The following is a 20,813-nucleotide window of genomic DNA, read 5'->3' as shown; positions in this document are numbered from 1 at the left end:
AGAGGGTAGGAAGGAACAAGGCAGCTTCCTTTCCTTTATTATTGTTACACACTGATACAAGGGTCAGCCTCTTTTTCTTGAGTTTTATGGTTACATATAGATACACATGTACAAATATAGGGGGACATGGAAGGAGTTCAAAGGAGAGTAGCTAGGAGTAGCTGGAGGAAAAGAAAGGGGAGAAAGTGATATAATTCTACTTCAATTAAAATTTTTTAAAGTGGACAAAAAATTAAATAACATATCTGAAAAAAATTTTAATTCTCAAAGCTGAAGGTGTGACCTTTTATTTCCTGATCAATATAAATAACTTGTTATTTTACCGTTTAAGGCACAATATCCTGTAACCTAGGGTGGCTTCTCTCACTGTGTGGTTCAGACTCACCTTCGGCCACCACCGTCCAAGCTAGGAAATAGCTCATTTTAAGAATGATGTATTTATACTTTAAGAACTAGAAATTGCAACCCCAACAATAAATAACTTTTATCATCATAGAACATGTCCCAAATAAACGTATTAATCTTTGCTACTACACTTTTAGGATGTTATACTTTAGGAACATTTTTGTGTGTGTGTGTTGTTGCTTGCTTGCTTGCTTTTTGTTGTTGTTGTTGTTGTTTATTTTCTTTTGTTTTGTTTTTTGAGACAGTGTCTTGCAATATATAGCCCACGATAGCCTCATACTCACGACAGTCATCCCTGCTGAGATTACAGATCTGTGCCACCGCACACAGAATCTTGTATTTAGTAAGTTCTAGAGTGGCTGCATATTTCAGAATGAAGATTCATACTGTAGATATCCAGAAATAGAATGAGGAGTCTTTGCTTTCATATGAAAGACCTTGTGGAGATGTCTTGAAATACTGTTTATAAAGAGATCAATGTTGTTTTGGTTTCTTTTACTGAGACAAGTGTCTACCAAGAGATTGAGGGATTTACTTTTTAACATCAGCTTTATTTATTTGTGTCCATTCTGTGTATTTTAATGAATGTAGAGATTCACTTAATCACCACTATCGCCACCATAATCAGACACAGAACAGCTTCCTCCCTGTTCCCTGGTCAGTCTGTTTAACTCCACTGTGCTATTCTCTTGCCATCACACTCTTCTGCCATCTCACTTTTCCCTTTGTCACTATGTCTTTGTGTTTTCATGTCTGCTGTGTAGATGGAATTGGGTTTGCAATACTTCGAGACTGACTTCTTTAGCATAATACCTTTGAGACTTACCCAAATTATTGCATGTAGAAATATTCCTTCTTTTATTGCTGAGGGAATTCCATTGTGTTCCTGTACTACATAAAGTCTATTTTGGAATTGTTTCATTGTTAGAAATTAAGAGCTTCTAAAATATGTGTATGTATAGGTTTACATATGAATGTAAGTTTTCATTTTTTTCCTATGGTTCGTCCCTAGGCATGGGATTGCTTGATCCCATGATAACTGTATATTTAATTCTGTAAGCAAACTATTCTCTAAAATGCTGTGTCATTCAGTATGCCTATGAACATTATATGTGTGTTCCTGCTGCTCCAAATTCTTCTTAGCACTGGGTATAGGCAATATTTTTTAATGTAGTAATCCTATTAGGTGTGTAATTGTATCTTCTCCTCATCATTTTCACTTGTAGCTCTATGAAGGCTAATGAAGACAAATATCTTTTTCATATGCTTATTTAGTATTATATATTATTTTGATGAAGTATTGTGGTGGTTTGAATGAAAACAGCCACCATAGACCCATAGGGAGTGGCATTATTGAAGGTGTGGATACACTAGCTATCAATCTATTGAGGAAAACTGACTTCCCTCTCCAGGCAACTATTGATTGACAATAGCTTCTTAGTTAGGAGTGGGACTTCATGCCTACTTCCCCTGCTCCATATTGCAATCTTGTCTGGCTTGACTTAAGCAGGTCTTATGTGTGCTGTCACAGTCTCTGTAAGTTAGTACGTGAATCTGCCCTGTTATGTCTGGACAATGCTGCTTCCTTGAAGTCATCTACTACCTTTGGCTTTTACAATTTTTCTGCCTTCTCCTCTAGACATTCCACTTAAGGATGAGTATTACAAAGTCTCCTCTGCATGTTGATGAGTTGTGGGTGTCTGTGTTATTTAGCATCTGATGTAAGAAGAAGATTTTATGATAAGAGTTGAACAATATATCTATGAGGATACTAATATGTCATCAGGAGTAGTTTTATTGCTATGCCTAGTTAGCAGAATAGTACTGGTAAGCGTTCTCCAAGGACCAATGTCCTATTTAGCATCAGGGCCTCTTTGACACATGCTACCACATGAGTGTGGAGGTAAGACAACTTGTGGAAGCTTATTTTCTCCTCCACTGTGTGAGTCTCAGGTGTCAAACCCAGATCATTAAGCAACAAGTGCCTTTACCTGCTGAGCCATCCTGCTGGCCCAGAAATTTTAAATATGGCATGACATTCTGTGTCTCTATTTTGCAAATTGATGTATGTTGGTATAATATTCTTGTGGAATATATACAATTTACCTTGTTCATTCAAATGCTGATTTCTCTACCCCACTATCTGGTTTCAATCCAGACATTGCATTGTGATGTTTATTCTAAGCATCACCTGTCTCAAGTTTGTGTAAACATGCCACCATTTGTTCTCTGTATTGTCAGTAAAACAACCAGCCAATGCTGAGCAATGGAGAGAATAGGGTGGGACATCCTGGTCCAGAGGGGAGGAGAAAGAAGCAAATGGGAGGAGTCAAAGGGCAGAGATGGGCAGGAGAGGACTTGGAAGCGTGAGGAGAGATGAACCAGATATGACTAAAAGCAAATATAATGTGGGAAATCTGAATGGGAGGAAACTATGAGGAGTTGGAGGTTTAGGGAGTAGTAACTATTGCCCCGCATTGTGCTCTAGGTTAATTAAATAAATCCTAGTCTCTGTGTGGTGACTTGGGTATATAGCTGGTTTAGGAATAACCACTGTTTAACTAAAAGATAAATCAATAATAAATAGTAATGATCAACAACAGATGTAGCTTCTGTGAATATGGTATGTCTCCTAAATTTATTACTTAAAATACATGCAACAATCTTTCAATATTTTATAACAACTCAGGAAAAAGTTTTATCAAATTACAAAAATCTGAGGATTCTTGGGTAGATCCACTAGGATACCCCTTTATTATGCTTGTCTGCAGAATCTGCATGAATTAATATCCTTCTTCCATTCTTGACCTAGTAATTTTTGTAATCTTTCTTTCTCTGATCAGTTTTGGTAGTGTATTATCAGTCTTAACCAATATTTTCCAGTATAAGCTTTGTTTTAATGACTTTATCCATTATTTCTGTGTCTAATACCCCTAACTTTTTATTGTCTGCTTTATTCTCCATATTTTCAATTTAGTTTGTTTTCTAGTTTCTTACATAGAAATCTAGGTATTAACTTGAAATCTGTTTTATTCTAATATAAGCCTTTATTGCTACAAATTTATTCTAAGCACTACTACATTACCTGAACTTCAGAATATTTTTTATGTAATATATCTCTAATCTGCCTTAAATTTTTCTCTTTTGCCTTTTTTAGAAACATGGTTTAATTTCCAAGAGTTTGGGCATTTTCTTCTTTCATTGATTTCTTGTCTATTTTCCTTGTGGTCAGAGAAATCATACTTTATGATTTGAATTCTTAATTTGTTAAGATTTATTGTAAGACAGGATCTGGTCTGTATTGATGACTATTCTATGTACATTTACACATATTGTGTATCCTGCTTTTCAGCAGAGTTGTTCTGTAATTATCAATCAATCCAGTTAGTATTAGTCAGTTCTTATATATATCACCTGTTTTCTATCAACCTGTTCTTGTTTACTGAGAAAAGCATTTCCAACTTCAATTGCAGATTTGCGCAGATGTTGCAATGAGAAATATTTCAGACCAAATATAGAATATAGAATTGGAGGCATCTATATTTTATACAACCACGGTATTTGATGGAGCTTTTGTTTAAATGTAGACTGGTTGGTTATGGTGTTCAAGAAACTGGTTCATTTCATGTAAGGCATGACTAATTAGAGACGGAAGACCTTAAATAATATGTTGTTAAACTTCCACTAAAATATCTTAATGAAATGGGATCATCTTATACGAGTAATGAATTATACCTGTGAGTGTTGACATGACACTAATAGCTTTCAGTATGGGATTACTTTCTCTGATCTTTCCAAAGAGATAAATATTCTTGGAGCAACAGACCTGTTCTTCATATAAACAGCTATTCCTATCAGATCATTCTTTCTTTTTGGTGTGTTTGGGCACCAAACACTAAAAAACTATAAGTTTTTTAGTCCTCAAAAAAGTCCTCAAAAAGTCTCAAAAAACTGTAAGTCCAGTAAGTCCTTATAATTAAAATACTTGGTTAAGAACTTGAAGCTTATAGAATTTTTTGTTTGTTACATAAATATTTTTCTCTAAGAAAGTAAAATTATTTTAACAAATTGGTTAATTGAGCAGCTCCAATATTTTCACTATTTACAAATACAAATATACTTTATTCTTTTCTAATTTTATCTTCTATGTATTTTTAAGTATTAATCATTACATTTTTCTTTGAAAAGTTATTTCCCAAACTGGTGTACTCTTCTTAAGGATCTTTAGTCTGTTTAACTTAAAAAAAAATGTTAGGTCTTCAAATGACAAATAGCGGTAACTTCAGAAGTTAAAATAGTGCTGGTCTCACAGAGAATGAAGAAACTTTTTAAAAAATATTTCCAAATTATTGGGCATTAAACAGTTCCCAGTAGTTGTTTCTCATGGCCAATTGTAAAAATTAATTAAAAGAACGAAATGAAAAATCACGTTAACAATAGAATGACCCACTTGACTTTCCTACATGAGCAACAAACATTTACTAAAGGAAAGTTAAACTCTTAGTGGTACTTACTTGATTTGGGCAATTTTTGCTAAGCATGAGCGGAAAGATTCGTTGCTGTAAGTATAATCCTTTTGCTTTAGATCTGTGGCTACCATCACAGCCATACATGAAGATGTTCTGTTTCCTACTATGGCCATGAAGATCACAATATAAAATAACCTCTCGTTTCTCCATTAATCTATCAAGAGGAAAAGTAATCAATCACTACATTTGCCTCTGAATTTTCTTCTATAGGTACAACTATAGATTTGCAAATATAGTATCCACATAAATAGAATTTAATATATGCCCTAGCTTTTAATTTTTATGCTGTAGTTTTGAATAATAGGAACCAATTTTTCCAACCCCCAAGACTCCTAGAAGATCTGTATGCTTCATACTGTAGTTTCATGTTGTCCTCAGGGGACAGGTCACCTCTTCCTCTGCCTGTTACCTTAACATATACTCCTTCTGACTAGAGAGTCTTCCTCCATCTTCCAGTGTCCACAGCCTTCAGAACAAGCCTCGTGTCGTACCCCGCCTACTCAGCCAGTGCTGAACCGACACAGTTCTGGATGTGGCAACACCTTCATTGTACCACCTCTTTGTCACTCATCTCGGAAATTCTCATATTTAAGCTTGTTAAAGATGTGAAATGTTTAGAAATCATCTAGAACTGTGCTATGCATACAAGCACTCAGTTATTTGTTAAAAATTGAGTACCTCAGAACTTGGTACTGGAAACAATGACTAGTTAACCCCTGGCTATACCATTCTGAAAAAAGAAAATGGTACTAAAATTTAAACTGAATTTTTCTAATAAAATTCTAATAAATATTTAAAAGAAATTATCATGTATTCCTTCAGAGGACAACCCTCTTCTACCCTATGTATTACTTAGCACTTGCTTATTTTAAATTAAAAGCAAGCCTCTGTTTAATGAAGAGGACTGGCAGAGGAGACTCAAAGTGGTGCCATAGCCATGGTAGAATGAGAATCTTTGTCTCCTTTGTCCTGTGTTCAGGATTTTATATGGCATTTTTATATCACCTAATTAAAATTAAATGGTATTTTTATATCTAGAAGGGCAAATACTAAAACGTTAACAATCATATTATAAATATCTATTTATAACAAAGCAAAACATCACTTTTATTAAAAACAATGATATGAAATTTAAAAAATGAAATGTACATTAGCTTACTGATTTTATTTGATAAAATCCATTTAACATAAAGGAATCAACACATAATTACAAGTTCTTAGAAAATTAGATTATAAAGCATGACTGTCAAGTTTAATCCCTAAATATGAAGCATGTCATACATTTTTAAGTCCAATATTCAGAAATTTGACGATATTTCAATTTCCTACAAGAAATTATACATCTATGTAATTAATTTCCAAAGAAATACTACCTCTGAGGTAAAGAAGAATATTAATGTTTCTTCCCTTACATTAAAATAACAGCTTGAATGTTCTTTTTTTCCACAGGTAATTAGTATTATAAACTTTTGTATCTTATGTGAACACATGTTCTTATGTGAACATGCTTTAGGTTTATACTTAAAATTGTGTATACATATATCTGATCACCTTCCTAAATTCTGAAAAAGAATTCTTTCAGAAATTATTGAATTAGCTCCTGTCAATCTGAGAACCGAGACATTTAAATTAGCTTCCATAGAGACAAGCCAAGTTAGATTGACACAAAAGCTAGAAAAATGGTGCCCTAGTCTACTCCATTTATAGTTTCTCTTTCAGTTAACACATTGTGCAACTCTGCTGTGCTCTCAAAAGCACAGACCAATCTTGTACATTACTAAAATTAACTAAACTCCCAACTTTTATTTCGATTTCACTAGTTTTTCCACTAATGTCCTTAATTCTGTGACAGTATCCAATCCAGGATACCACATTACATGTAGTTAGCTCCTTTTTACTGTTCACATCCCCAGGATAAAAGAGATCACAGGTTATTATAATTTTTGTTGTTGTTGTTACTTAAACATTTACCAAATAACTACAAGGGGGCCTGGTATCCGCATATAAAAAGCTAGACAAAAGCATGATTTCAGGTTTTTAGGGGATTTGCACTTCTTACTTTCCAAAGCAAATAAAAAGACTTAACTGAAAGTGAAAGTTGATGCTAGTTTAAGACAGAGTCACCCCAGGAGCTTCTACCCTCTGTCTGCTCCCACGAGGAGCTGCGGGTAACTTTTAGTTCCTCAATTTTGTAACAAGTACCTTGCATTTGTAGCTGTGAGGACAAAGCTGGATAAGAAATCTCTATAATGGAAGTTGTCATAATAACAATTGAATAACTGAATATTTACAGTGGGGTTTAATAGCTATGTGATTTTATTAACATTTTTCTTTTTGCATGTGAGAAATTATGTGAATACATTAGAGCTTTCAATGTTCTGATCCTTATTTGGGCATATGTAGAATACTTTTCTCATCTAATACTCTCAACTTTGAGATATTAGTCCCATTCTTGAGATGAGAAAACTGAAATTTAAGTTGATTTTTAAATTTTACAAGGGTATACAGTTAGCAAATGATGTAGCATCAATTCCAATATGATATGTTTAAGTCCCAGGTCTATGGAATGCGTGCTCTGTTTTCAGTAGACTTTCTGATTGTTATTATCTGGGTATATCAAATAACTTACCCTTTAACAAATACTTAAGTAGTAAGATTATTATATTGTTCTAGATTTATATTTAGAAAAGTTAGAGGTGTTCAGTTTTTTTTTTTCTAGAGGCAAATGAGATTATTATTCATGAAAATTTAAGTAACTACCCTAACTAATAGTCTAAGGGCCCATTCAGCATTATATGATTGGCATAATGCCAGAAGGCTTTAGTCTGTGTTCATATTCATATATAAATGATAAAAGATGCAGTGTAACCATCAAGGCTACCATAAACTTCAGTAAAAAATTAAATTTGTGATTTGAAAACTTCACAGTTTCAAAAAGCCAGTGAAATATCCTGGAGTCTGTTTCATCATTGAAGAGTTTGTTTATAATGCCAGAAGGGCATAATATCGAGTTGGAAAGAAAGAAAAACTGTTTATGAACTTTCTTAAGAAAAGTTAGAGTAAAAGAAATGAATGGGATTGTGTAAGCCAAGTTCTTATTACCAAATTTACTAATTAAGCAGAGGTACAATTTTAAGATTGTTTTACCTATGGATCATGTTCCTCGTATACCAAACAGAAGGGAAAGATTCCTTCAGGAGAGATGTGTAATTGCGGTTTAAATCCCGTCCAGCTAAGGAACATCGGTAATTCCCCACAATCACACCATCCGGATTCAGCATGGGTACCACCTTGAAGATGAAAGTGTCCCGAAGCAGCTGGGCATCACTGGAGTCTCCTAAAATATAATCTAGGAAGCCTTTCATGATCCAGGAGCTGTTGGTCTCTCCTGGATGGACCCTTGCCGTCAAAATCACAGCCTTGCGCTTTCTTGAGTCACTGTTCTTCAAGGGAGTAGTTATTGTCAAGACATAGACCATATTCCTAGCAAGTGTGTGGCACAAGACACGTATTTTACAAAATTTTGATCTTACTGGATCACTGTTGATGCCAGAAAGGTATTCTTGAAGGTTGGTATAAGTGTATGGATAGCAGTGAGCAAAGTAGCAAGTATCCTTGCTGTGTGGAAATTGAAATGTCCATGTAAGAGAAAAAAAACTGCGCCCATCTTGCCCAAGGTTGTTTTTGTAATACTTGATTTGGTCTCCTATTCTTTGCCAGCCAATGCTATGGGTCTTGGCCTCTTTCTCAGAATAGAACAGTGGCCTCATACCCCGATTGTAAAGACTAGCAGGCTTGGTGAAGTTAACAATAGTGAATCTGTAGACTATCTCTGGTTGGGTATTAGTGACCTGGAAATAGAACCACTGAGTATGCTTATTTGTGAAGAGGTCTGGGCGCACAGTCAACTGGTATTCATATTCTGCCCTAATACACAAAAAAGCAAAGAAAAAAGCACATAAGAATATAAGAATGACATTTCAGTTTAAGTTACATTAGAAAAATAATCTCATTTTTATCTAATCATATAAAGCTTTTTGGGGAGGAAATGATATATGTATTCCTTCATAAACAGACATTCAATAACATTTTATGTTTCACAACTATTTTCTATAAAATTAATGGCTAAAGAGTTATTGAAACTGAAGAAAAAAAATCAATGTTTAATTTTTCTCTTCAGGAATATATTTCATTTTCTAATAATTCCATTTCCAGGGTATAAGACAAGTATAACTGAGAGAGGCTTGAAAGTAAACATAAAGTAACACAATTACATAAATGACAAAATTTGAACTCCCAGTTAAAAAAAAATCTGATATCTGTACTCTGTACTTAGCCACTGAAGATACTTAACCGAGGGAAAACATTTTTCACTGTAATATTTATTTAGATACTAATATTTTCTGGCTGTGACTTTTCCTTACCAAGCAACTTTTTATAAATGCCCGTGTATGTAGTTATAAATCTGTCCTAGGAATGGGTTAAATAAATTTAAGTCCTTAACACCCTAATTAGCATTTGAGAATTATAGTTAAGTAATAGATACTAAGAACTTTAATTTACCTAATTCAGAAAACAACTAATGACCTACTTCCTCTAATAAAAATAATTAAAACCTACACTTTGACTACCTTCTGTAGATTACCACTTTCAAACCTTGCTTCAAAGACCAAAGTGTTGTCACAGGTAGTCACAGGTTGTTTCAGTGATGTTCGGTTACCCCCGACTCGGGAATACACAAAGCAGGGCTCTTTGTAAGCTGAGGAGAAAAGACCAAATAAGTGACAGTAAGGTATCCAGATAATTCCACATACAACATGTTTCCAAATCATCTAAAGACCAAAAAAAAGCATTACAGGAATAAGAAATAACACTTTGAGCAGAATGACAAAACATACTGCACCGGCATTCGTGGGCTGGACTGAAAGCTGTACTTGGGAAAAACTTTAAACACTAGAAAGGTTTAAAGTCAGAGACCAAAGTCTGGATTCTGCTTAGGACACAGTGTGTTTATTTTTAATCTTGCAACAGTAAGAATACTATTGTGAGCAAATTTATAATACTTTCTTGAACTACCGAAAGTTCTATTGTCTATGGTCCAGAACTGAGATATTTCCTCTGCATCACCCTAAATATATGATGTAGAGGATCTGAATCCTGTGTGCTGTAAAGACCAAAACCACATCTAATACTAACTTAATCCTGAAGCTGATTGAATCATCACACATATACCCTAAAATCTCATATACGTAAAGAGTTATGCCATGGATTTTTGTTTTGTTTTCACACATAAAAATTCTTTGCTTTTCTTTAACACCTAGATAGGATCTCCAGCTATCAACCAGAGGATTTCAACACATATACATATGCACGCACATACACAGAGAAATTACTGTAGACATGGGTCAAGAGAGAAAACTACATAACCAGTCTAATATAACAAAGTCTAATATAATGCTAGTCTAATATAATGCTTGCTTTATCAGTTAAAGGAAGGAGTTAGGTAAGCAAAGTAAGAAAGCATTGGATAGAATACGACAAGTGAAAAACAGTAACTTAAGTTGAAACTGCCTCTGATGAGCAAAGAAAATACTCAATAAACATGAAGAGGGTGAACAAAAACAGCAAAAACTCAAGCAGAAGTTTCTAAAAACAAAAGCAACACAAAACAAACAAAATAAGCATGTAGGATCCAAGAACTGTTAGATAGTACCAAATAACCTAACATATGAGGATTAAGCAGAAGAAAAGTGTGAAGAAACAATAATTGAGATTCTGACATTATCACTGACACCAAAAGAAAGTTTTAAAAGGTTCAAGGAACAACAGACATATCTCTGTAAGAATAAGGTTACAAGTCTGGGACATTTTTCAAGTGCTATAAGATAAAATAGACATTTTTTTTCTGAGATAGAGAATTAATTTGCAATATAAGAAATATTAAAGTTTTCCAGGCAGAAGTATTAGAAACTTGGATTTGCACAATATATAGATAGATAGACAGGCAGACAGACAGAAAGACAGACAGGTGATAGGTGCTTAAAGGCCAGGGAGCTAGATAGCTCAGTTAGTACGGTGTCTGCTGAGCAAGAAGGAGGACCTGAGTTCCATCTCCAGGACCCACATTTTTAAGTCAGGTGCACTGGAAGAGGCTCTATCTAAGCACTGGGGACAGAGACGGACAGACCCTAGGGCTTCCTGGGCCAGCCAATCTGGGCTAGTCAGTGAATTCCAGGTTTATGAGACACCCTGTTGCAAAAACCAAGGTGTACAACACGTGAGGAATGATGCACAAGGCTTCCACTCACTTCCATATGCTCATATATATGTGCATGCATGCACACACAAAAAAGAATACTAGAAATTAAAAGTAAAATGTTAGTTTTCCATATCCTATCCTAGAGTTGCAATTTCCTATGAACTTTTAATTTTCACTGGTATTTAACTTATATATTACCTATTGAAGTCTTTTCCTATTCTATTTTTATCATTAGTAAAAAATGGAGAAATAGAAATATTTTCAAATCTTTGATATGCTGGGTGAAACTCAGCATATGACAGAGTTTTCATATTTAAATCTCATTTCTATTGCTTTCCTTTCAAAACATTTAAAGTTAGAATTTCACAACTGTCAAGAGCTAATGCTAAATAAGATTAAGTGGTTTTAACAGCAATATAAAGTTTCTCCCACAGGCCCAACATCTACTCTCTTCCCACTGCATCTTTCTCTCCATTACCTGTTTCTGGAGAGCCTGTTCTTTATGGGCTGTCTGGGAGGGTCCTTGAGCTTCTGCCTGGGTACAGCAGGAAGCTCTGGTAGAACTTGAGGATGTGGGAGGAGAGTGACATTCGGTTATCTCCTCCTACCAGTGCCACAAGTGGCTGTATGGTTTTCTACTGAAAGCCAGCTGCTTAGGAGCCTTTTCAAATAGTTAAAGGTTCTAGGGTCTAGAAACCATTCCAATTCTTACCTAGCAGAAAGGTCATTGTTCCATTGCAGCCTCCTCCTTCAGCTCTATCTACTCTTGTAAAGTCATTAAATCTCATTAAGCACTCATAAGTTACCTCATGTAAACTCTGACAGGATCCTTACTAACTTAAAACAATTTTTTTAAGAAGACCTTATTTCAGTTATGTGTGAAAGCTCTAACACAGGTTAGTCATGTAAATATTTGAAAAAAAAAACGTTTAAAATTTAAGAGGTACTTATTATCACTTCAATGTTTGGTTATGTGTGAGTGTGAATATGAGATTGTTACTGTATAGAAACAGTGTGAAATTTTCTTTGCCACACTTGCCTTCTAAATATGCATGCCACCCTAGAAGCTATTTTAATAGATAGAAACAAAAAGACAACAAGCTCTGGTGATGAAGTTTCATAAGGGTCCCATAACCCTGACATTAGTGCTTCAGGGACAGTCTGGGCCCCTGGTGCAGATTACTGTTGGGTTTTAGCATGCACTGTCATAAAGGCAGATAAGACTTGTGTTTGTAGAGCTCTCAGAGTGCCAGTGCTGATCTTGTAGTGAGGAAGACTTTCCTGGAAAATAATCTTGGAATCTCATTTGCACTGTGAACTATTTTCTTTTCTTTTAAAGATGCTAACATAATAATGCACCAAACAGGGATAAAAGCAACAGAAAAATCATTTGAATGGTTCTACAAAGGTAAACTGTACATACAGAATAATAATTTTTGCAGATAGCATCACTAGATTTATAATTGAAAACATACAAAACATAATTCATTCTATATGTAACTCTCCATTTTAATGGACAGCATATTTTAAGTATGTCTTCAAAAACATAATCAGCACTAAGCATTTGAATTACATGTAGCCATACATTTTTAAGAAAACAGGAACTTCCTAGAAATTTGAAGTTTCCTCTATCAATAACAATAAGTCGACCTAAGCCATCAAACCAGGCACCAATTATGTTTTACAGTAATGTTTTTAGAGTGTATGCCCACCATCTTCAGCTAGGTAAACCACAGTATCTTCCTTGGAGTTTGGGTAAACAGGTTCTATTTCCAGGCCTGTTGGGACATACACTGGCTCAGGAAAAAAAGGAGTCCACTCTGGAAGAAAGAAGGGGATATTATTTAAATGTGACATCACAATAAGTTAATACATGCTTTTAAGTTACTAATTGATATATGCCTATCCTAGTTCATTACAAGGAATAACATTGTCATACTGTAACAAAACGCATGACTGGATATGCACCTTGTCTAAATTACTGTCCAGTTCAGTGCCAGTTATTTTATGCTCAGAAACTATACAGTTTCTATTTCTTTTGAGTTTTCCATGCCATTTTATCCCATCTCTAAATATCTTGCTCATCCCACGTTTTACTTTTTGCTTCCTTTGTGTTCAGACTTTTGCTTGGTCATCCCTTAACCTTGTAAACATATTTACGGTTCTTCTCTCTCTGGGAAGAGTGAATATTCTTAGACTTCCACAAAAATTCCAATTAGAATTTTTGTTTGGGATTACATTGAATCTATAGATTAGTTTGGGGATAACTGAGACCTTCAAGAGAATGAGCCCTCCAAATTATGAATACACTGTCTCCCTCTATATTAGTTACTTTTTAGAGACTCTGATCAAACAACTGACAGAAACTTAAGGGTGAAAAGATTTAGTCTTGTTCATGGTTTCAGTGGGTTTCTCCATCATGGCAGGGGTGGCACAGCAGAGCAGCTCAGTTTACACCACATCACTGAAGGCTGGGGACCAGAAAGGAGATGCGGGTGCTCAGCATGCTCCCTCCTTTATTCTATCCTGTTCACAAGCCCATGGCATGGTACCATCTGCATTAGCTGGGTCTCTCCAGGTTCTATAATCCTCTCTGAAAATACTCTCTATTTACTTAAATCTTTAAAAATCTGTATTGATAATGCTTTCTGGTTATATACAAGACTTCTATGTACTTTGTTAGATTTATTCCTAGGTATGTTGTTTTCTAACTTATTTTGAAACAATTGGATATATGTAGAAAATGTACAACAACAAACCAGAATTGTTTCCCTAAAATATTTAACAACACAGTACTAAATCTGTTCCAAATACTTCTGTATTTCCAACAAAGAAGAATTCCTCCTGTACAACCTTAATACAACCATCAATATCATTAATATTGGTTTGGTGTAACCAATAGATAACAGAGATTTTACTCGTTGTACCAGTAGCATAAGGACACACTTTACAACTACACATTGCATTGAATTATGTGTTTTATTTGTAATTTAAAAACTCCACTGCTGGTGGGAACGTAAACTTGTACAACCACTCTGGAAATCAATCTGGCGCTTTCTCAGACAACTAGGAATAGCGATTCCTCAAGATCCAGCTATACCACTCCTAGGCATATATCCAAAAGATGCTCAAGTATACAACAAGGACATTCGCTCAACCATGTTTGTAGCAGCTTTATTTGTAATAGCCAGAAGCTGGAAACAACCCAGATGTCCCTCAACTGAGGAATGGATACAGAAATTGTAGTGCATTTACACAATAGAATACTACTCAGCGATTAAAAACAAGGAAATCATGAAATTTGCAGGCAAATGGTGGGAACCAGAAAAGATCATCCTGAGTGAACTATCCCAAAAGCAGAAACACACACACGATATATAATCACTTATAAGTGGATATTAGGCATAATATAGGATAATCATACTAAAATCTGTACACCAAAAGAAGCTAAGCAAGGAGGACCCTGGGTATGATGCTCAATCTTCATTCAGAAAGGCAAATGGGATAGACATTAGAAGAAGGTGAAAATAAGTAACAAGACAGGTGCCTACCACAGAGGGCCTCTGAAAGATTCTATCCATCAGAGTAATAAAGCAGATGCTGAGACACATTGTCAAACTTTGGGCATAGTGCAGCAAATCTTATGAAAGAAAGGGGAGACACAAAGCCCTGGAGGGAACAGGAGCTCCACAAGGAAAACAACAGAACCACAAAATCTGGGCACAGGGGTCTTTCCTGAGACTGATACTCCAACCAAGGACCATTCATGGAGATAACCTGGACCCCCTGCACAGAGGTAGCCCCTGGCAGTTCAGTGTCCAAACAGGCTCCATAATAAGGGGAACAAGGACTGTCTCTGACATGGACTCAGGGGCTGGCTCTTTGATCACCTCCCCTTGAGTGAGCAGCAGCCTTACGAAGCCACAGAGGAAGACTATGAAAGACAGTCCTGATGAGATCTGATAGGCTGGGGTGAGATGGATGGGGAGGAAGACCTCCCTATCAGTGGACTTGGGGAGGGGCATGGGGGGAGAAGAGGAAGGGAGGGTGGGATTGAGAGGAAACAAGGGTGGGGGCTACAACTGGGATACAAAATGAATAAATTATAGTAAATAAAAAATTGTATTAAAATTTTGAAATACAGACTTACTCTGTATCTCAGGCTGACCCTGAATTTAAGGATCTTCCTATTCCACCTCCATTTGGTGCAAGTACAGGTATGTGCCACCAGATGGACCTCATAATGTGTATTTAGCCTCTTTCAATATGGAGTAGTTTTTCAGTATTACATGACTCTGATAACTTCTGAAAAGTATAGTCATACTTCCAATTTCAGCTAAGAGACATGTATACAGTAAAAATAAGCTGGATGAATGCCAAATTATTTTATTGACTCTACTACAGTACTGAAGTTTCAGGCTAAGTATTCCAAAATCTGGGTAAAGACAGGTGGGCATCTAAAAGACAAAATTAGAGCTGAGCAATTAAATTATGATTTACTTAATGAAATACAATGTAATAATCATAAAAGATTGGTACATAAGCTAATATGGAAAGACTTTCACAATAGATAATTGTGTATACAACTGGGATAGAGAAAAGCTCTACTTTTTTTATCTACATGGCACACTGGATGTCTAGCTTTGACTCTTAGGTAAGAAAAGGATAGTATGATTAGTAGATGAACTATTTAAGGTTTTAGAATACTCTGATAACCCCCAAAAGTTTATTAACTGATATCCTTAATTTGGCAATACAGTTAAATAAGCTGTTTTATTGGCATAATAGGAGAGACAAACAAAACAAAACAAAACAAAACCTTAGTTGTGATTTGCTGTAGTTTCCAAGGCAGATTCACTGCACAGTTGTTGTTTTAATCAGAAGAAGTCATTGTGTGTATGCATGTGCATATGTTGATTAAGACTATGGGGAACTTGTCCCAGGATGTCTCCTGGTCGCCAACATTTGCCAAAGAAGCTTTTTGTTTTGCTGCACCCTTTCTCTGCCTTTAAATAAATTCAGTCTACAAGTGGAGTTCTGTTTAGTCTTGTATGTCCTGTCAAATATTTCAACTTGGTTAAGAAAAGCAATTCAGAAGAATGTGCCAGACCATGAAAAACAGGCTCTGAAATAGTAGCAAACAGGAAAAGTTGTCAGATACCTGGGAGCAAATCCTAATTCTTCCTGCATAAACGATGTATGGATGTTGCTGTTTAATAACCTGCACAGCCTTCAAATATTATAGAGCAAAGACTGAACAGAAGAACATGGCACAGCCCCAAATGAAGCTCTCACCATGTGCAAAGTGTTTCACTAGTAGCTTTGATGCTTCCATCATGACTCTGGGGATCTGGTAAAACCAATGCTGAAGGCTCTATATGTACTTGTATCTTGGAGCCTCTGCATCTTCATTCAGGATAGAAGCTGGGTTCATAAAGCTCAAAGTCTAACATTCAAGACACCTGAAATATGGCACCAAAAAATCTAACTATTCTTAAAAATAGGAGTTTGGTAAGAAAATATATTTAGAATTACTAGAAGCTAGAAATATAATAACTGCTCTAATCCAAAAGCTGGGAGTATATCAAGTAAGCTGGGTATGGAGACTTTCTCCATCCTGGTCACTGGTGTTAATCACTAAAAGCCAAATGAAGGTTGAAAATAAGCACCAGAAACATAAGAACAGGATGCAGTCTGGATGTGAAAGTGGGCTGTCCAGCTATAGGGATACGTTGCTAAGTGGAGTCAGCATGGGTCAGGGCACACTGGGAAACAGTAAATGTACCACGGCCTCATTTCTCTCTTCCCTTTGGATCTCTTCTGCTCTCATTCTCTCACGTTTGCAGAAGAGAACACAGACAGAGGCTACAGGAGAAGCAGGAGTGTCCCCTTTCAGCTCCATTTCCCTTCTCCCGACACAGCTGGAAAATGGGTTATGACGCGAGACATAAAAAGGACTTTCAGAGAGTTAAGATTTAGTACATGGCGCTGTTCATTTTGTTTGTTTGCTTTCTGTATTACTTTCCTTGGTATATGAGCAAAAGAAGTAAACTATTGCAGGAGAGGTAGAATGATAGAGCTGAAAGGACAAGCTGGAGATGCCCTAAACTACTGGAAATATAACGACATCTCTGTAAATGTGATGCTTATAATAGTAAGCATGAATTCTTTTTCATTTTTTCATTTATTTGTTTTATTCACTTTACATCCTTCTAGGCCCGTCCCCTCCCAGCCTCCCACTTCTACCCTCTCCCTCCTGCCCCCCTTTTCCTCAGAAAAGCGGAGCTCCCTTTCCCATCTACCCCAGCTCATCAAGTTGCATCAGGACTGAGCATGTCCTCTTCCCCTGTGGCCTGATAAGGCAGTCCCGCCAGGGGAAAGTGACCAAAAAGCTGGCAAGTGAGTCTGTGTCCAGTCCCCACTTCCCCTGCTAGAGGACACACATGAGGCCTAAGCTGCCCACCTGCTACATTTTTGTAGAAGGGCCTAGGTTCAGTTCATGCATGGTCCTTGATGATGCTTCAGTCTCAGCAAACCCTTCTGGGCCTTGATTAGGTGGCTCTCTTGGTCTTCTTCTGGAGCTCCTGACACTTCCAGGTACTTTTTCCTCCTACTGTTCCTCAAGATTTCCTAAGCATCAGCCAATGTTTGGCTGAGTGTCAGCATGTTTTGAGGCACTGCTGATTATTCTCTCTCAGAAGATAACTCTGTCAGGCTCCTGTCTGCATGTTTAGCAGAGTGTTGTTCATAGTGTCAGGGGTTGGCACTCTCCCATACAGTAGGTCTTTGGTTGGGCCAGGCCTTGGTTGGACATTCCCTCAATCTCTGCTCTATCTTTATCCCTGCGTATCTTACAGGCAGAGTAAATTTTGGGTTGAAGTTTTTGTGGGGGGTTGGTGTTCTCTACCCTTTACTAGAAGACTAGTTTAGTTAGAGAATGTCCTCTTCCATCTCTATGGCCTCTGCTACTAGGAGTCTCTTCTTGAATCCCTCTCATGTCCTTTCAGGAGCCTATCCTGACTTAGGTCTCCAGCTTGAGGGTGAGATATCCCCACCCTCAGTTTCTCTTGTCTCTACAGGCCTTCTGTTCTCTTGCCCTGGCTCTCCCCAGGTCTGATCTCCACCCTCATATTTCTCTGTGCCCCCTCTCCTACTTTGTTCCCTGTCTTTAGCCATCACCTCTGTCTATTCTGTCTTTCCTTCTGAGTGAGATTTATGCATCCTCCCTTTGTTCCTCCTTATTACTTATTTTCTTTGTGACTGTGCCTCATAGTATGTTTATCCTGTACTATATGCCTAAACTCCACTTGTAAGGAGTACATACCATGTGCATCTCTCTGGGTCGGTCTGGGTTACCTCACTCAAGATGAATTCTTTGTATATTTCTAGACCTAAACTTTGGAAGTTAGGAAAAATTGTGGCTTTTTTCTCTATAAGTAAAACCATTAATCTCTTTGCTTCTCTGTGTCCCTATCTATTGACTTCCTGTCTTGTATGATACCTACCTATCTAAAATCAGATAATGTAAGAAGAAAATTTAGTTTTTAAGAATTCCTGGGGAGCATTTAACTTCAGTAGGCACTGTGGTAAATACAGATAGTTTTAAATTTTATCCACTCACAAAAGTTTTATTAGAATTCTACATAGTAACAGAATATGTGGACTCTACAATCAACAATGGAAAAAAAAGCAGCAGGGGAGTTGTTTGGAGGCTAGTAGTGAGGGGCAGAGCCGTTTTGTCATTCAAACAAATTTACTATTCAGACAAATACAACAATGAGGAGTTCGAGTACTAACATGTCATATTGCCCAAGGACATAGCCAAGCTGATCCCTAAAACCCTTTTGATCTGAATGGAGAAACCTTGGCATGTAGCAGAGTCAGGGATGGGTCCTTTATATGATCCATGAACCAGGGCCTCACATCTTACCGTTGCAGCAGCCACTACCCAAGAAGCCAAAGAAATGAAGCTGGTGAGCCAACTTTCAGTCTCAAACTTTACACAGCTGTCCTTACTTCCTACCATCTTTCTGATAGTGTGATCATGTTGCTTTCTTATTTCCCACTTTGATATTTAAAGTGTTGATTCAATACACTGTTTGAAGTGCTTATGCCTGCATTGCTTCTTGAGTTGAGCCAATGCCACAGCCTTGTCAGATGAGTGTGACCTCAAGCCCTAGTGTGCTCTGTATCAGCAGACCATATTCGCCATCTCTCAGATGCATGTGAAAATCAGATCATGGCTCTTACAGGGATGGTGTGAATTTGTTGTTGTAGTTTTTACTATTGGGTACTGTATTTATTGTGACTTATGGATTTATGTCTCAGTATATTGGAAACTTGCCATTTTATCTGACAAATCTGTGTTACAAGCTTTGATTAAAGGAAATTTTTATAATCTGAAAGAAAGAAAGAAAGAAAGAAAGAAAGAAAGAAAGAAAGAAAGAAAGAAAGCAGGAGGAAGGTATTCAGCAATGGGGATGTTTTTGACTGTCTTTATATCCACTGTCTGACTATGGACATAAGTCTACGAGCTCTTTTTAGGATAGTAGAAAACAAATTTGAGAATACCACAATAAAGAAAAAACAACAAAAATACACTTTAAACAGGTCTTCTACAGTCCATCCATGTCTATAAATAAGAGGTGGGGAAAAAAAAGGCAGAGACAAAGGAACTGAAGAAAAGAGACTAGGGGGCCAGAGTGGAAGAGCAAAAATGAGTGAGACTGCAGCTCATGAGTACTATGAAACTTTGGCACAGTCCCAGTATGTCTCACTGAATAGTCATTATCTTTTCAATTGCTCAAATTTAGTATAGATACGAGATTTATATTTGAAACAGGATCTGGTGATACATAGCTCAGGGTGGCCTTGAACTTGCAATCCTCTGCCTCAGCACCTAGCATGCTATAATGACAGGTACGTGCTACCATGTCCCGTCTGGTATATATTTTAAATCCTCTATTCAAGCGCAGTGAAATATGAATAGTCTGAACTGAGATGTCCGTAAGTTTAAAATGTATACCAGATTTGGATGACTTTGTGCAAAAAGAAAATGAAATATTTTTATATACTTTATAACTAAATAGAATATATTTTAAAATTAATTCTACTTTTAAACCTGTATAGCTAGTAGGAAATTTTTATTTAAACATATGGCTTATGTTATATTTCTGGAATGCAGTTGTTTCATCATTAGTGTCCTCATTAACATCAAGACCGATAAGTTTGCTGATGTCTGAATCCCACAACTTCTAAAAACATACCAATATGTTGGACTTCTTTATCAATGACCTCACAGTGGTATGGCCACCGTGTTGGGCTCAGTGGACCAGAAGAAGAGACACCATATAAATCTCGTGGTTCACGGAGGCGAGGTACCCATCGTCCTAACTGATACTCCAATAAAATTTGTGTGGTCCGAGGGAAGAATGGGTCAACAATAGAATCAGCTGAAAGAGAATTCAAATACAATCATGAGCGCCCAGAAGGGAAACACCAATTCCTACATATTTCATACAGTTCTTATTTTCCTTTTAACCTACTTAATTTATGCATATTTATAAATATTATTTTAACTATTTAGTAATTCATGACATTCTAAATATCTAAATGAAATT

General features: G+C 36.4%; 1 protein-coding gene and 1 pseudogene across 1 annotated transcript in view; one reads left to right on the top strand and one right to left on the bottom strand.

The window, feature by feature from the left end:
* The window catches only part of Agbl3 (AGBL carboxypeptidase 3), an 87,749-nt gene that overhangs the window by 61,348 nt on the left and 5,588 nt on the right, over positions 1-20,813 (bottom strand). Inside the window, exons 4-8 of the mRNA XM_060378786.1 lie at positions 20,460-20,645; positions 12,906-13,013; positions 9,555-9,693; positions 8,082-8,861; positions 4,920-5,088 (exon numbers count right to left, since the gene is read on the bottom strand). Of these exons, the coding sequence (XP_060234769.1) occupies positions 4,920-5,088; positions 8,082-8,861; positions 9,555-9,693; positions 12,906-13,013; positions 20,460-20,645 (1,382 nt within the window). The remainder of the gene's footprint in view (positions 1-4,919; positions 5,089-8,081; positions 8,862-9,554; positions 9,694-12,905; positions 13,014-20,459; positions 20,646-20,813) is intronic.
* On the top strand, positions 16,944-19,161 carry LOC132653233 (cyclin-dependent kinases regulatory subunit 1-like; annotated as a pseudogene).

Source organism: Meriones unguiculatus, chromosome 3, assembly GCF_030254825.1.
Source record: "Meriones unguiculatus strain TT.TT164.6M chromosome 3, Bangor_MerUng_6.1, whole genome shotgun sequence".
NCBI lineage: Eukaryota > Metazoa > Chordata > Mammalia > Rodentia > Muridae > Meriones > Meriones unguiculatus.
This window is presented reverse-complemented; position numbering and strand designations above follow the sequence as displayed.